This window comes from Tetrao urogallus (genome assembly GCF_951394365.1).
Source record: "Tetrao urogallus genome assembly, chromosome: 25".
NCBI classification, from domain to species: Eukaryota; Metazoa; Chordata; class Aves; order Galliformes; family Phasianidae; genus Tetrao; species Tetrao urogallus.
In genome coordinates, this window is record NC_136838.1 from 2515816 (window position 1) to 2528885 (window position 13070).

General features: G+C 48.5%; 1 protein-coding gene across 1 annotated transcript in view; it reads right to left on the reverse strand.

Moving 5' to 3' along the window:
- Positions 1-13070, reverse strand: part of DOT1L (DOT1 like histone lysine methyltransferase) — a gene marked incomplete at both ends in the record, with an annotated part of 51602 nt that overhangs the window by 17363 nt on the left and 21169 nt on the right. Inside the window, 6 exons of the mRNA XM_079546950.1 lie at positions 29-135; positions 1525-1593; positions 2397-2476; positions 4202-4257; positions 10106-10168; positions 12475-12569. Of these exons, the coding sequence (XP_079403076.1) occupies positions 29-135; positions 1525-1593; positions 2397-2476; positions 4202-4257; positions 10106-10168; positions 12475-12569 (470 nt within the window). The remainder of the gene's footprint in view (positions 1-28; positions 136-1524; positions 1594-2396; positions 2477-4201; positions 4258-10105; positions 10169-12474; positions 12570-13070) is intronic.

A 13070-nucleotide genomic window follows, 5' to 3' on the forward strand; every position in this document is an offset into this window, starting at 1 on the left:
CAGAGCCCCAGCCTGCAGTGATACTCACTATGGTTCGGTCAATAGTATGCAGGTAGTAAGAGACTGGCTTCCCAGTCCACGACACAGAGCCTTTCAGTGGTGACAGCTCCACGACTCTCATTATAGTGCCAATATCTGTGGGAAGAAAAGGAAGTTATTCACTCACTGCATGCACCCAGCAGAAAACCTAGGAAATTCTGAAGCTCTACCCTGTGTCTTGGACTGCTTACAGAACACCATTAATCCAACCCATGTAAATGGCACTATATTCAGATTGAGGACAAACCAGTTTGACATTTGCTTTCTCACCCATGTTTGTTTTGTTCCCTAGAATTAAGAGGTCTGGGACCGTGCCCGAATATTTCCAGAGCCACTGAGTATGGAGGCTGCCTCTGTCTTCAAGCTTTATGCTTTCCACTGTGTTTTTTTAACTGTTTCACTGCTCATCCTTGAAGGCAAAGCAGCAGCCAGGCGCAGGGGCACCAACCCCCTCCCAGCCAAAGCTCCATCAGCTACTCCTCCATCACTTCTGTACCAGCATGACACAGCAGCTGGTATACACAGAACTGCAGTGCTGTGGAAGGTGGGGACCAACTGGTAGCTGTGATCCCAGCTTTTAAAGGGGAATAAAAGAGCACATTGGCCACTCTGCCTCCTCTCTGCTATTTTTAATGACCACAGACTGCCAAACCCAGCACAAAGGGAGCTGAGGCAGCCAGCAGCCAGCATTTAATGGTTAATGCAGCTCTGGATGCCATGGAAAACAGCATCAAGAAAGAAAATGGCAGTTCTGTCTGCCCAGTGCTCCAGACACAGCAGTTCAGTAAAAATAACTCACAATGGCACTACTTCAGTCCAGCACCTTAATGGCATTCTGCAAATGGCCGTTCTTGAAAAGCAGCTAACCAAAAGCAGTTGCCAAAAAGAAAACAGAGCCAGAGCTCTGCAGCTCGGGATGTTACTTTGTCACGCTGCACAAGGAGGGGAACGAAGTGCTTTTTAAACCCAAGGAATGTTTTACTCTGGACACAGAAGGCGCACGTTGGATCATCCCACTGCTTCCATAGCTTTCAACAATAAAAACCGAAAGAAGGCCAGAAGCAAAACCAACAGCACAGCACGTGAGCAACCCCAAACCTCATCCAACTGCAGTTCGCACGCTTGCAGAGGATAACATTGGGAAACAGCACGTCTGCTGTGCTCAGGTGGAAAGAAAGAAAAAACAACAGTAAAACAGAGACAGCAATGGGTGTGGATGGGATGGGGCTGTTTGACCTGCTTGCAGCACTGAGGTCGAAGCGCTCAGCAGCTGAGCACATCAGCATCAGTGCTTCTTACACCACAAGTGCTGGATTTACCCCTCTGCTTTTTGTTTGAGTGATTTAAGAGGCATTTCCCTTTGCTACGTGTGCTACAGTAACACAACTTTCCTTCTTAATGACTCTTAATGAAGAGCAACAAAAGATGTGGTTGTGTGAGACTGCAGCCTAACGTGAACAACAGCAATAAAAAGGGCAACCGTACCACTCAAGTTTCGACTGTTAATTCTGAAATTCAGAGGTGCAAAAGGTTTTGAGGACACAATTCTCCCACCTGGAAAAGAGAGAAAACAGCAAATCAGTTTCCAGTTTCCTTTAGAAATGACCAGTTATTAAGCACAGCCTCGCAGAGCCCAAAATACGCATTATTTACTTTGGCACAGAGCTGTCCTCTGGAAGCCACCACTTCTCTGTTCATTCCACACTTAATTTGCTTTTTTTCCCCCCAGAATTTCTTATTTTTCGATCTTCTGCCATCACCCACCAGAACTGTGATTATCCAAGTGGTTACAAGGGAAGAAGAAGCCACCAGAGCACCTCGGGTGACATCAGGGCTGCTCCTCGTGGAGCAGACATCACCTGTGACTGCGTCCCCATTTTAACACTAATTAGTTAACTAATTAGTACCCAGTGTGACAGTTTTAAATGGGAGAACCTGCTAATTGAATTCAGCATGCAACGAGGGAAGCTGCACACAGCCCCCACAGCGGGAAGGAAGCTCTGCAGTGCCCACAGCTGGGTGTCCCCACCACTAAGTGTCCCAAGGTGGGAACCCCAGAGCATGTCAGCAAGGCTCCCAAAAGCTCTGCAGGAAGGCTTAATGTGCAGAGTCATTCCCAAGAGATCACCTGGCTGGGAGGCTCCTTGAGCTCCTCTCCAACCCAGAAGCCATGATGTGATTCTAAGTGATCACATGGATTTCTGGTTTGTGTTTGTACAGAAGAATAGAGCTGCTGAAGTCCCCACAGCGGTGCAGCCACTTCTCTGCATGGCTCAGAAGGAAAGCCACCAACCTGGCAGTCATCACCACGGCCGGTGGGAAACCCATGGGAAAAGGTGGGGAGTTGGATTGGTTACCTTCCTTCATGTTGGCAAATCGCTCCTTCAGTTGGTGATCCACCTCAGGACCAAAGGCAAAATTATTCACAAAAATAACACTGCAAGACAACGGTGGAGTTAATAAATGGGGACGGGTGTCTGGCACCAAGCACACCCACACCACCAGCCCCACGCCAGCTCTAAGCATTCAAGCCCCTATGAACCCAAAGAACAAAGAGTTTGCTCCTGGCACTGCCACACAGAGCAGCCCATAACCCACAGCATTGCCCAAATAATTACAATTAATACGAGGAGGGCAGCCTGCTCTGACAGCTCCTCCCAGCACACAGCTGGCTTTGCACCGCGTCTTATTCATTACATCAGCAAGTTTCAATGCAGAGACAATGTGCAAAATATTTTCACTCCTCTCCCATGGTGCGAGCAAACATCAGCATGACGACTGAGACCACGCTCACCACACACAGGAAACAATCCTCACACATGCACGGCTCATCCCATTCCTTGTTCACATTTAAAGCACAACAGCGGAAGATCACAGCTGCTCTTCTGGCCCTAGGAGGAAAGGTTTGCACCTCCCAGTGTTTTCACTGCCCTAAACCCCGCACTTCACCCTGATCCCAACTGAAGAGCTGCACTTCTGCCTGGGGTAGGAAATGCAGGGGAGGGGGGGTGATCTTGAAAGCACTGCTCACATGGGAACGCAGCACTCGCACGTATGGTGGTTTGGGAAAGAAGCAGAACACATTACGGATCCAAAAAGAAAAGAAAACATCATTTCTGGGGCTGTGTCCACATGTCTTTGTGCTGCTCCCTACCAGCACCCCGCACGTACACACTGCGTGCAGTGCTGGCACGTGGCTGCGGCACAAAGAACTGATTCCCTTGCAAGAATGCTGCTTGCAAACTCCCCTCCTCGTGCCTCTATGCATGAGACGTGCTCAGTAAGGACAATGTGTCTGTGAGCAGCAGCCAAAGTTATTAAAAACCACAGATTAAAAAAAAAAAAAAAAAAAAGGAAAGAAATATGTACTAAAAAAAATAAAGTGAAAGGCTTGTTGCTCCTTGCTGCGGGAAATTTGGGAAGCCCTGCCTGGCAAGTGAGGCTCGCGAGGGTTTCTTCCTGCTCCTTCCCAACACGTGCCAGAAAAGAGGCCTCGCAGCACAGCCAGGCACGTTAATGGGACCAGAAAACATCCAGGAAAGAAAAGGGAAAAGGAGAAGTGGCCTCGTGTGTTTCTTAGTGCTCCTTCTGGCACAGCAGAGCTCTGCAGCCCCAGGAGGGGACCTGGCACTGAGTGCTGCCCTGTTAACGGCAGCTCCTGAAGCTTGGTGGAGGCACACTGTGATGGAGCACACTTAGAGCACTGTGATGGATGCAACCCTCCACAGATCTCCACAGGAAGAAACGTTTGAGATAATGAGTTTGAATGAATCCCCAATTTGAGCTGGAATTGATTCATTTGCTCTTTCGCTGTATTATTTTTTAACATGGGAATTGAGCCTGGCTGCAGGAACCCGCAGCCACGGTGACCCCTGAGACAAGTGAGAAGGAAAGGCAGAACAAGCAGGGGTCTCTTCTGAGTTGTACAGCTAGAATTTATCTTGGATACGCCCCTGGGTGTGTATCCCAGGACATGCATTTAAAGCCATTCCTCTCAACAGAAAACAGGATCTGAAGAGGCCAATGCAAGGGCTGGCAGATCAGCTTTTGGTATTTGCTATGGAAATTCTATAGAGAAGCTGGCCAGCCTCCCAATTTCCATCATACAGCCTCCCAAGCACTCAGTTCATAAAGCAGCATTCATTCAATGGCTGTACTGTACCTTGTGTTTGCAATTCTCTCTCTCCATTCTTCTGAGAGGAAGTCACCTCTTTCCAGCTTAAAGATAAGAAAAGAGACAAGAAACACAAAAACCACACAGATCAGTAAGTTAATGCTGCTCCTTTCCGTGTGCCCCTTCCCCTTCTGCAGCCTCAGCCCAGTGACCCCACTGCAGGACCCCCCCTCTGCTCCCACCCTCCGATGGGGGAACGGGGAAGGGTCTCTGTGGCCCAGCACCCCTCCCTGATGGAACACAGAGGAACCCCCACAGCTTTTCTGCACGGTGTTTGGATGTAAGAAGGGAATCTCAGGGCCACGCTGCTGTGTGGTGCCACGAGATGAAGGCAGCTTGGAGCAGGAAGGTAAGAGAGGGAGAGAAGAGGCAGTAATACAATGAATTAACGGCACCCTGTGAAGGGCAGGAAGATGATGGATGTGTCACAAGCTCACAAACATCCCAGCAGCACCGGTGACTGCTGAGCATCCTTCTTCTGCACCTACTCCTTTGTTTGGAAAGGCACGAGCGCTTTGCTTGCCAGCTCCAATTCCAGCTGAGTGACAGCCACGTGGCACCACACCATGGAGCTCTCTCCAAGCCTCCACAGCTGAGCCAGCAGACCCACAGCAGCAGAGCTGGGTGCCTTCCCTGCAGCCTTCCCTTGCAGCAGAGCAGCCTGACCTCACCCACAGCCACAGAAACGATGGCAGAGGTGCTGCACCACGGGGCCAAGAGGAGCACACAGTGAGTGGCCTTGGGAAGGGAGCAGGAACTCAGCACAGAGCCCAGTGTGCCCGAACCAGCTGAAAACAACGGGTGACAATAACCCAAAGTCAGTCTGTACCACCCAGCAGACGGATGGAACAAGGTTTTAAAGCACAAGGACCACCTACAGCACCACGCCTGCCCAGGGGGCGATGCACTTCTTGATATCCCTGCTGCAATAAGAACAAAGCACACGTTGGAGACTGAGCTCAGAGAGATCCAACCCAGCCAAGTGCTGCCAGACGTTGCCAAAACCTCCAGCAAACACTCACTGCAACCTCAGAACAGCTCTAAAGGATGTTATTTTTCTCAGCTAATGCAGTGAAACGTTACTTCTGGGGCTCTACGTGCCTTTTTTAGAGATTGTGACCATCTCTAGATTCTTCTAAGGGATAATTTTGTTTTACTTTTGTATCCTGGTTGAGTAATCAAGACACAGCAGAAGAAAACCCACAAGCAAGGTAACCGTACTTATTGAGCAAGGCTTTTTGCAAGGCAGTTTCTGTACTGTTGCCCTCCATGCAATGCAGTCAGTTTCCAATATCTTCACAGACCAACAGGAGAAAGAAAAACACTTCAGAAATAACGAGGTGTGATGATAAAACCATAACCTTGCAAATGAACAAAGTACCAGAATAACACAAAACCATTCTGAAATAGGAAGGTTCATCTGAAGGTCTTGAAATCCAACTTGTTTGGATCCTGACTGACTTGGATCCAGTTACACCATGCATCTGTCTTACCTACAGGGTTTGGAAAAGAATGATCATAGCCCAAATCTCCATTCCTTAACCCAATAGAACCTTGGGGGTTGGACTCGCTGATCTCTGCAGGTCCCTTCCAACCCCTACAATTCTATGATTCTGTATGGAAGATGCTCCCCTCGTCCACTTGTGCAAAATACACACATGTTAACATTCAAACGAAGCACAGCACTGCTTAAACCCTTCCATCTCGGTGCTGTAATGCCACCCTCCCTCCTACTTCGCCAACAGTTGAGGGAAAAATCTCACCAGGAGAATTAAAGTACTGAAATAACCAGATGGTCCCCTGTGGCTGGGAGAAAACTGCTCGTTTTTCCCCTCTGGGTGGCAGACAGCGATTCCTGGGTCAGTCAGCTGCATTCTAAATAGAGTGTACAAGCAATCTGGCTGGGCTATTTCTGACCACCCTCTTTTTTACCCGCTGTACTGGGGAGCAACAGGGTCAACAGAGCCAAAGGACGGCTTAAGGAGAGCCAACATCAGGAATCCAACGAAATTCCCCCTGAATTCACGCTCAGTCCATGGCTAACACTAATTCTGAGAGCAAAACAACAAGGGGGAGAGCAATGCCACTCCTGCCCGGGTGCAGCAGCAGTGATGCTGACATAAGGGATCCCTGCACAGGGATGCACTCAATCTCATCCCCCCAGTGTCCCAACCCCCATTGCGCTCCTCCTCTCCCTGAGAAACATAATCTGCTTAGTAAATAATGAATGGAAGGGACCATCTGTAATGCAGATATTTTCATCTGATTAGACAATGCAGGAGATGTGCTTTACCTAAAAGGATAATTAGCTGCTGAAATCCGCTTCAGAGAGTTGCCAGCCAGCACTGCTTCTAAACTTGGAAGGGAGAACAGGTTGATATTCAGGTTCTTGCAATGGGTAGCTCTGCTCCATGGAGAGCACAGGGCACGCTTAGCAGTGTCCAGCACACGGAGCAGAGCAGCTCAGGAAGGCTGAGCCCATCTTCCTCGGAACAGGTTGCCCAAAGAAGCAATGAGTGCCCCATCCCTACAAGGACCCGAGGCCAGCAGATGGGCTCTGAGCACCCGGAGGAGCTGTGGGTGTCCCTCCTCAATGCAAGGAGTGGGACCAGACAGCCTTCAGAGCTCCATTCCAGCTCAGCTTGTCCTCCGACTGCTTGGAGGAAGGCTTTGTTCTCACCCTGCACACACCAGAGCCATAAATTCGCACGCAGCTCTCCTCATTCCAGCAGCCTCCATGCAAACACTTGGCTCAAAAAAAACCAACACAGTCCATTCTGCCTGGTAAAGTACACACGGATATTTTTAGGTTCCTGTTCTTTTCAAAAATAACTGGAGGCACGGATCCAAACCTCTGAAATGTGGCATCATTTCAAAGCCACAGGGGATGTTTGGAGGCCCTTTTGAATACCAAAACATTGCGTTTCCCGCTGAAATAGGGCATTCAAAACTATCTGGGACATGCAGCTCTCCTGCCTCCTTCTTACTGTTGAGCAATGGGATTTTTATGCACAGTGATGCCAGTCACTGCTCCAAAGCAGCAGCTGGAATCAGGCGCAGAGCAGCGATGCTCCTCCTGCACAAATCAGTGCTGAAGCTCAGAATGGAGACCAGGCTGCACGGGGCACTGGGCAGCCAATGGCAGCAGGTGGAATGGATGATCTGTAAGGTCCCTCCAAGCTGAGCCACTCTGTAATTCAGCGACCTCCTCCTCCTGCTCTGCTGAATGGCCTCAGCAAAGCAGCACAGGGGCAGCGAATGTTACTTCAAGGGCAGATGACTTTCTGCTGCATGGCGGTGCCCACGTGCCTGGTGACGGCTGTGACGTTGGATCCACGTGAGGATATTTACAGCTAGAAACCATGAAAACCCAACCATCTCTTAACTGCAATGCTGCTTTTGAATGTGGTGGCTGCACACATGCAGATTCCCCAAGACTGGCCCTCTGAATTACCCAGACCTCATCACCTCAGAAATATCTCCAGTTCCCTTTGTGTAACAGTTTGCTTTAAAAGAATGGGGAGAAGCTGATCTTGGAAACTTCTGAGTGCAGTGGGCAGAGAAATGAGCAGATAAGAGGAGCTGAAAGGAAATGGGCCACTGGCATAATGCACAGAGCTATAATGGATTCCCTCTCCGTACAACAGAGGGGAACAGCAAAGAGTATTCATTAACCCTCACTGGTTGAGAATCAGACGTCAGGGAAGCATTGGAGCAACTGAAACTGAATGACAAAGGCATAAGGATGCAAATATTTAAAGCAAGGTGAAACATTTCAACTGAATATAAAATGCTGAGAAGGAATCCTACCTGAAAGTTACTACAATGGTTTTCTTTCCCCAGTTAGATAGAATCATGAGACTGAGCAGCCTGTCTTAAAATGAAACTCAGCTCATTTAGAAACAGCTTAATGAGAGAGGATGACCCACACAAGCTGGAGGTAGGAGATGCCCCATGTCAGCATATGCTGAGCAATCCTTCTCCCACTCCAGAATGCAGAATGCAGTTGGGGAGCTGCAATGATCACCCACTCCAAAGAGATTTTCTTCTGCCATTTGTTTACCACTGTGGACAAAACGCAGTGGAAGCTCTCACGACTGCCTAAAACATCAGGGCAGAACCCCCAGGTGAAGCTCAGCTGATAGCAGGCTGTTCCAACCCAGCAGATGGAATTTTGGGATCTCATTTTCCAGAAAAGCAGAATGCACAATGGAAACAAGGAGAAATTTTATTCTGAACACTTTCTCAGAAAGCAAAGTTATAAAATCTAGCAAAAGTGAGGAGCTTTGTTTCCATATAGCACTGGATTCCGTCGCTTGGAATGAGCAATATGGAAATGCTTGCTGCCTAAGGCAATCAATATGCTTCCAATATTTATTCCAAGTTCTTCTCCTATTCTTTAAATCGCGCAGCTCATAAGCAGAGTATCTCCACTAACAGCTCCTTTCATGTAATGCCAGCTGGGTGACACAATGGAAAAATGCCATATGGCCACTTCATGAAGAGCGAAGCATTCGCAGTGTTTCCACAGCAGGAAAGAGTTAGCAGCTCAATATCAGTGCTGCTACAAAGCAGCCCCACAGCAAACCCAGCACACTGCTGGAGGGGCCCATGCTACCCAGCCAAGGCATGTCAGGGAGAAAGTGCACAGAGGTGGCACTGTCACCTTCTCAGCCCAATTCCTAGTGGGAGAGCATCCTTCATCTCTTGTCAGACCCATAGAAAGGGCTCAGGGCTGCAGCAGAGCCCCGGAAGATTGAGATTGGCTTGCTGCAATGATCTGCCATTTCCTTTGATCCCACGCTGCTGAAATGAGGAGTGTTGTGTGGTTCAAACCACTGCAGTAACACAGCAATGGCTCTGTTGAAAGGAAAAAAGGAGAAGAAGTTCCCCAAAAATGTGCAGCCTCTGAGCAAAAAGAGCATCCTTATGTCTCTGGGCAACGAGGGAACAGCCCTGACCCATCCATCCTCTTTCCTGAACATGAGGAAGAGGCAGAGAAGCACCAACGCTGTATTTTAAGAGCTCCCAGTGGGCTGCTGTTGTGCTGTGACTACAGAGATTTCCCCACAGGCAAGTGATTAGCTGGAGAGCAGCTTCTTAACGACAAGAAGGAAAGAAAAAGAAAAGGGGTGGGAACGACACCAAGCAGCCTATGGATCTGCAAAGCTTAGAAGTGTTATTCTGGAGTGAAAAAGACATCTCAGAAGTGGAAAGCTTCCGGATCACAAGCCCCCAGCCCAAGACAGACAGGTGCCTGTGATGCCCCCATTTGCTCCTGGTCTAGGTTCCACGCATGGAGCATCTCACCCCGACCCTTTCTGGGGGACAGCTAACTGCTTGCCATCCTTCTGAGCCCACGCACCCACCTGCAGCTCCACCTAGACTCACTGCCCTGTTACCAGTCCTGAGATCCTCTGCCTTAATCTCAGTGCTGCTCTTCATGCAGAACTTCAAACCCTGCAGCACCAATCCCACTGACCACACCTCCACCTGCCTGCAGGACATGAAGCTTCAGCCTGTTTCTTGCAGGAGGGCTCAGACACCTGAGCAGGGGCTGCCACATCCACGCCACGTGAGGGAGGTGAGGGGAAGAGAAGGCATTACCACAAAGAGATGACACGTGGCAGCTGGACAGCACGGCCAGCAGAGTGCTGGAAGGATAAACCAACAACTTCTGAAAAGCCCTGAGAGCACTTCCATAACACCACACCAAGTAATCAATGAGAGAAAGAGGCCACCGGGAGGATATCTCACAGAGCATCATCCTCAGGATCAAGGAAAGGTTGGTAAGCAGACACGACTCATGCTGCTGCTTTGCTGCTGAAGAGGGCTTTGCAAATTCTGTACATCAGCACGGACCACAACGCTTTTCAGCTGAATTGCACTCACTGTGTATTCTGCATGTTTTTTCCCATACCATTTCATCCACTTTCTGAACTCTCTGTCCATCGTCTAGAAGAGGGAAGAGACACAAAACCACCTGTTAGGACATCTTGGTGCAGCGAGACAGCAGTGAAAGCAGATAAGCTCTGACAGTGCTCAATAACCCCCTCCCCACCATTTTTTCCCCCATTAATACTCAAGGGATACCAGGCAGACATTCACTGCCACTTCTTAACAAGAAGATCTGCACCAGGATCAAGACAAAGCTGGCATTTTCTTCTCTCCCCCACCCTTCTCAGCAAAATTACATGTTATAAGCAATGCAAACTGAGCTGACGCTGCTTACCACTAAAAATGGCACAACCTTAAGTAGCTGCTGTGTTGTGGTGCATAATCCCACAGAGCAGGAGGCACTGAATGCATCCAATCTGAGCCCAGAGAGCAAAGCTTAGACGGGTCAGCTGGGGTGAAGCAGCAGAAAGTAGCATGCAGAGCAACTGCAACAGTGAGCGGAGGGAGCACCAATGTGCCAGAGCAACAAGGAGTGCTTCCAGCTGCACCCAAACAGCAGGGGATGGAAGGCTGTGTGACCCAGCCATACAGCTGGCACCAGTCTTCTATTGCCCAAATACAGGAGAAATTAACAAAAAAAATTAAAAAAGAAAAAAAGAACAACATGTCAAGATGGCAGTGGGGGTCCACCTGCACACCAGGTGTGAAAATTAAACTCAAGTGTCTCAGAAGACTCAAAAAACCTCCTGTATTTCCAGAATTTGAATCCAGAAATGAAGGGCCCAAATTTGGAGGCAGCAATGTGAGGAAATACAGGAGAGAGCTCTGACTACCAACATCTGAGATGTGCCGATATCCATCAGTGCAGCAGTGTGTGCAGCAGATGTGTGCTGAAACTCTTTGTTTCTTGAGCCCCCATAAGCTTTGTGGGACAACACACCAAAGCCAGAAGTATTTTCATGTGCTGGATGTATTTTGAACTTTGATTTTTCAAGGGCAGCTTCACTAAATCAAATCCATGAGACTCTTCCTATTTAGCTGAAGGTATTCAAAGCCATCTGCATCCTTTCCTTACCAAAGCAGCCAGAGATGTGCTGCCACAGCCAATGTGAGCCAGAAACTTAATCCAACCTCTTGCACAAGTGTCTGTCAGAGCTGGGGAGAACACAGCATGCAGGCAGCAGCTGCTCAATCTGTAACCAGCAGAACAGTGCTGCACAATTTGTTCATCCCATAAACCTATGAAATATTGCTGCTCTTCTGCAACAGAAGGCAGCCCACAAGTTAATACTAATATTTAATTTCTGGGTGGTGTTTTCTGTTGTGTTTGTTTGGTTTGTTTTTTTTTTTGTTTGCTAACCATTATCATTAAGGCCTTATGTTTGCACAGTGATGGGAAGGGGTATCATGGCAAGTGAGAACCTAACGTTCCCTCTTTAGCATTCATCTCTACACTGAGCTCACTATTAAATTCAGATAGTGACTCTCCAGTGCAACCAGGAGGCTCACACACAGGGAATGCACGATGCTCCAGTTGGAAATTTCCACTGGGTCACAGGAGGAGAAACAAAAAGGACTTTTAGATCGTTGTCTGATCCTCCTCACCACCGTGTTTACGCATTTTTTGCCCACACCACTTTAAAGGAGGATCAAGGATTCGTTTTGCCTTCGTAAGGCATAATTTTCTGGCCTGCACAGACTGAGTCAGCTTATTTTAACAACATGGAGGGGTACATTTCTGTTCGGTCTGCTGCAGAAAGTAAACTTGCTATGGTAAGGCATGACTAGCCTTGATTGCCTGCTTGTAGCTCGTTTGCCTCCCAGGATCCCAATGCCTTTGGTTATCTCTTTGTGTCCCCATTGGCAGAGAATTAAAGAAGTTGAAAGAAAACTGCCTGCTTGCCTACACATTATGGCACTGGTGTAAGATTTCCTCTGGCTGCACAGTTACCAACCAGACAAGGCAAACACGAGCCTTGCTGGTCAGCCCATCCCAGCTTAACAACCAAGCTGAACTCCAGCTATGGGACACCAAAAAGGGGCAACAGTGCCTTAGGCACAAAGACAGCTTTAAAAACCTCTTAAGAACTGTTTGTTGAGTCGATTCCTTCCCAGATTTGCTTGTAGTGCTTTGGTTTCTGACAGCCCCTCTGCACGAGGGCCTTTTCACAGCCACCAGTGCAGGTGTGTAGGTGAAGCCTACTGCATCTCCTCTTGAGTAAGTCCTACATCACCATGGTTAGAAACAGGCTGAGCTCTCAGCAGGCACAAGGAAAGGACAAACACTCCCCCCAGGCATGCTGCCCTCCAGGGCTTAACCTGAGAAACAAAAGCATGCACACTGCTCACTGCAAGCCACTGACCTCAGCGTATTTGGCTGGAATGTCAGCTTTCTCCACACCATAGTGATGTTTGCAGTTTGTGGCTGCAGCCACTTGAAGCACCACCTGACCCACACCTGCAGGAGAGAGAAAACAAACTTGAGAGAGGGTTCCAAGAGAGGAAAGCAAAGAGTCATTAACGGGAAACATGCAGAAAGTCCCACGAGTCCCATCTACTCTGCAATTCAAATCGTGCGTGGCTGAAACGAGCCCCATTTTCCTACAAGGTTAGATGCTAAGAACCCTCCTTCCTGTAAAAGGAATTTGCATCCTGGAGGAGTGTGCACTGCAATTTAACTTCTCTCACAGAAGGAAAAGAAACGTGGTGTTACAGTTTTGATGCTTCCATTTTTCAGTGCTTTTAGGATAACAGCACAAGGCCTCAACACAGCAATGTCTGCACTGGCAAACATGAGTGGCTACTGCTGTTAAACATGGCTCGTGGTCACCATCTAACAAAGGCTCACCAACAGCTGGATTTACCCCAATTTCATCAGCATTTCATCAAACTTACAGATCTCAGACTGTACTTCAGTACACATTAGCAGCACAAACAAACAATTCCCACCTCAGCCCAG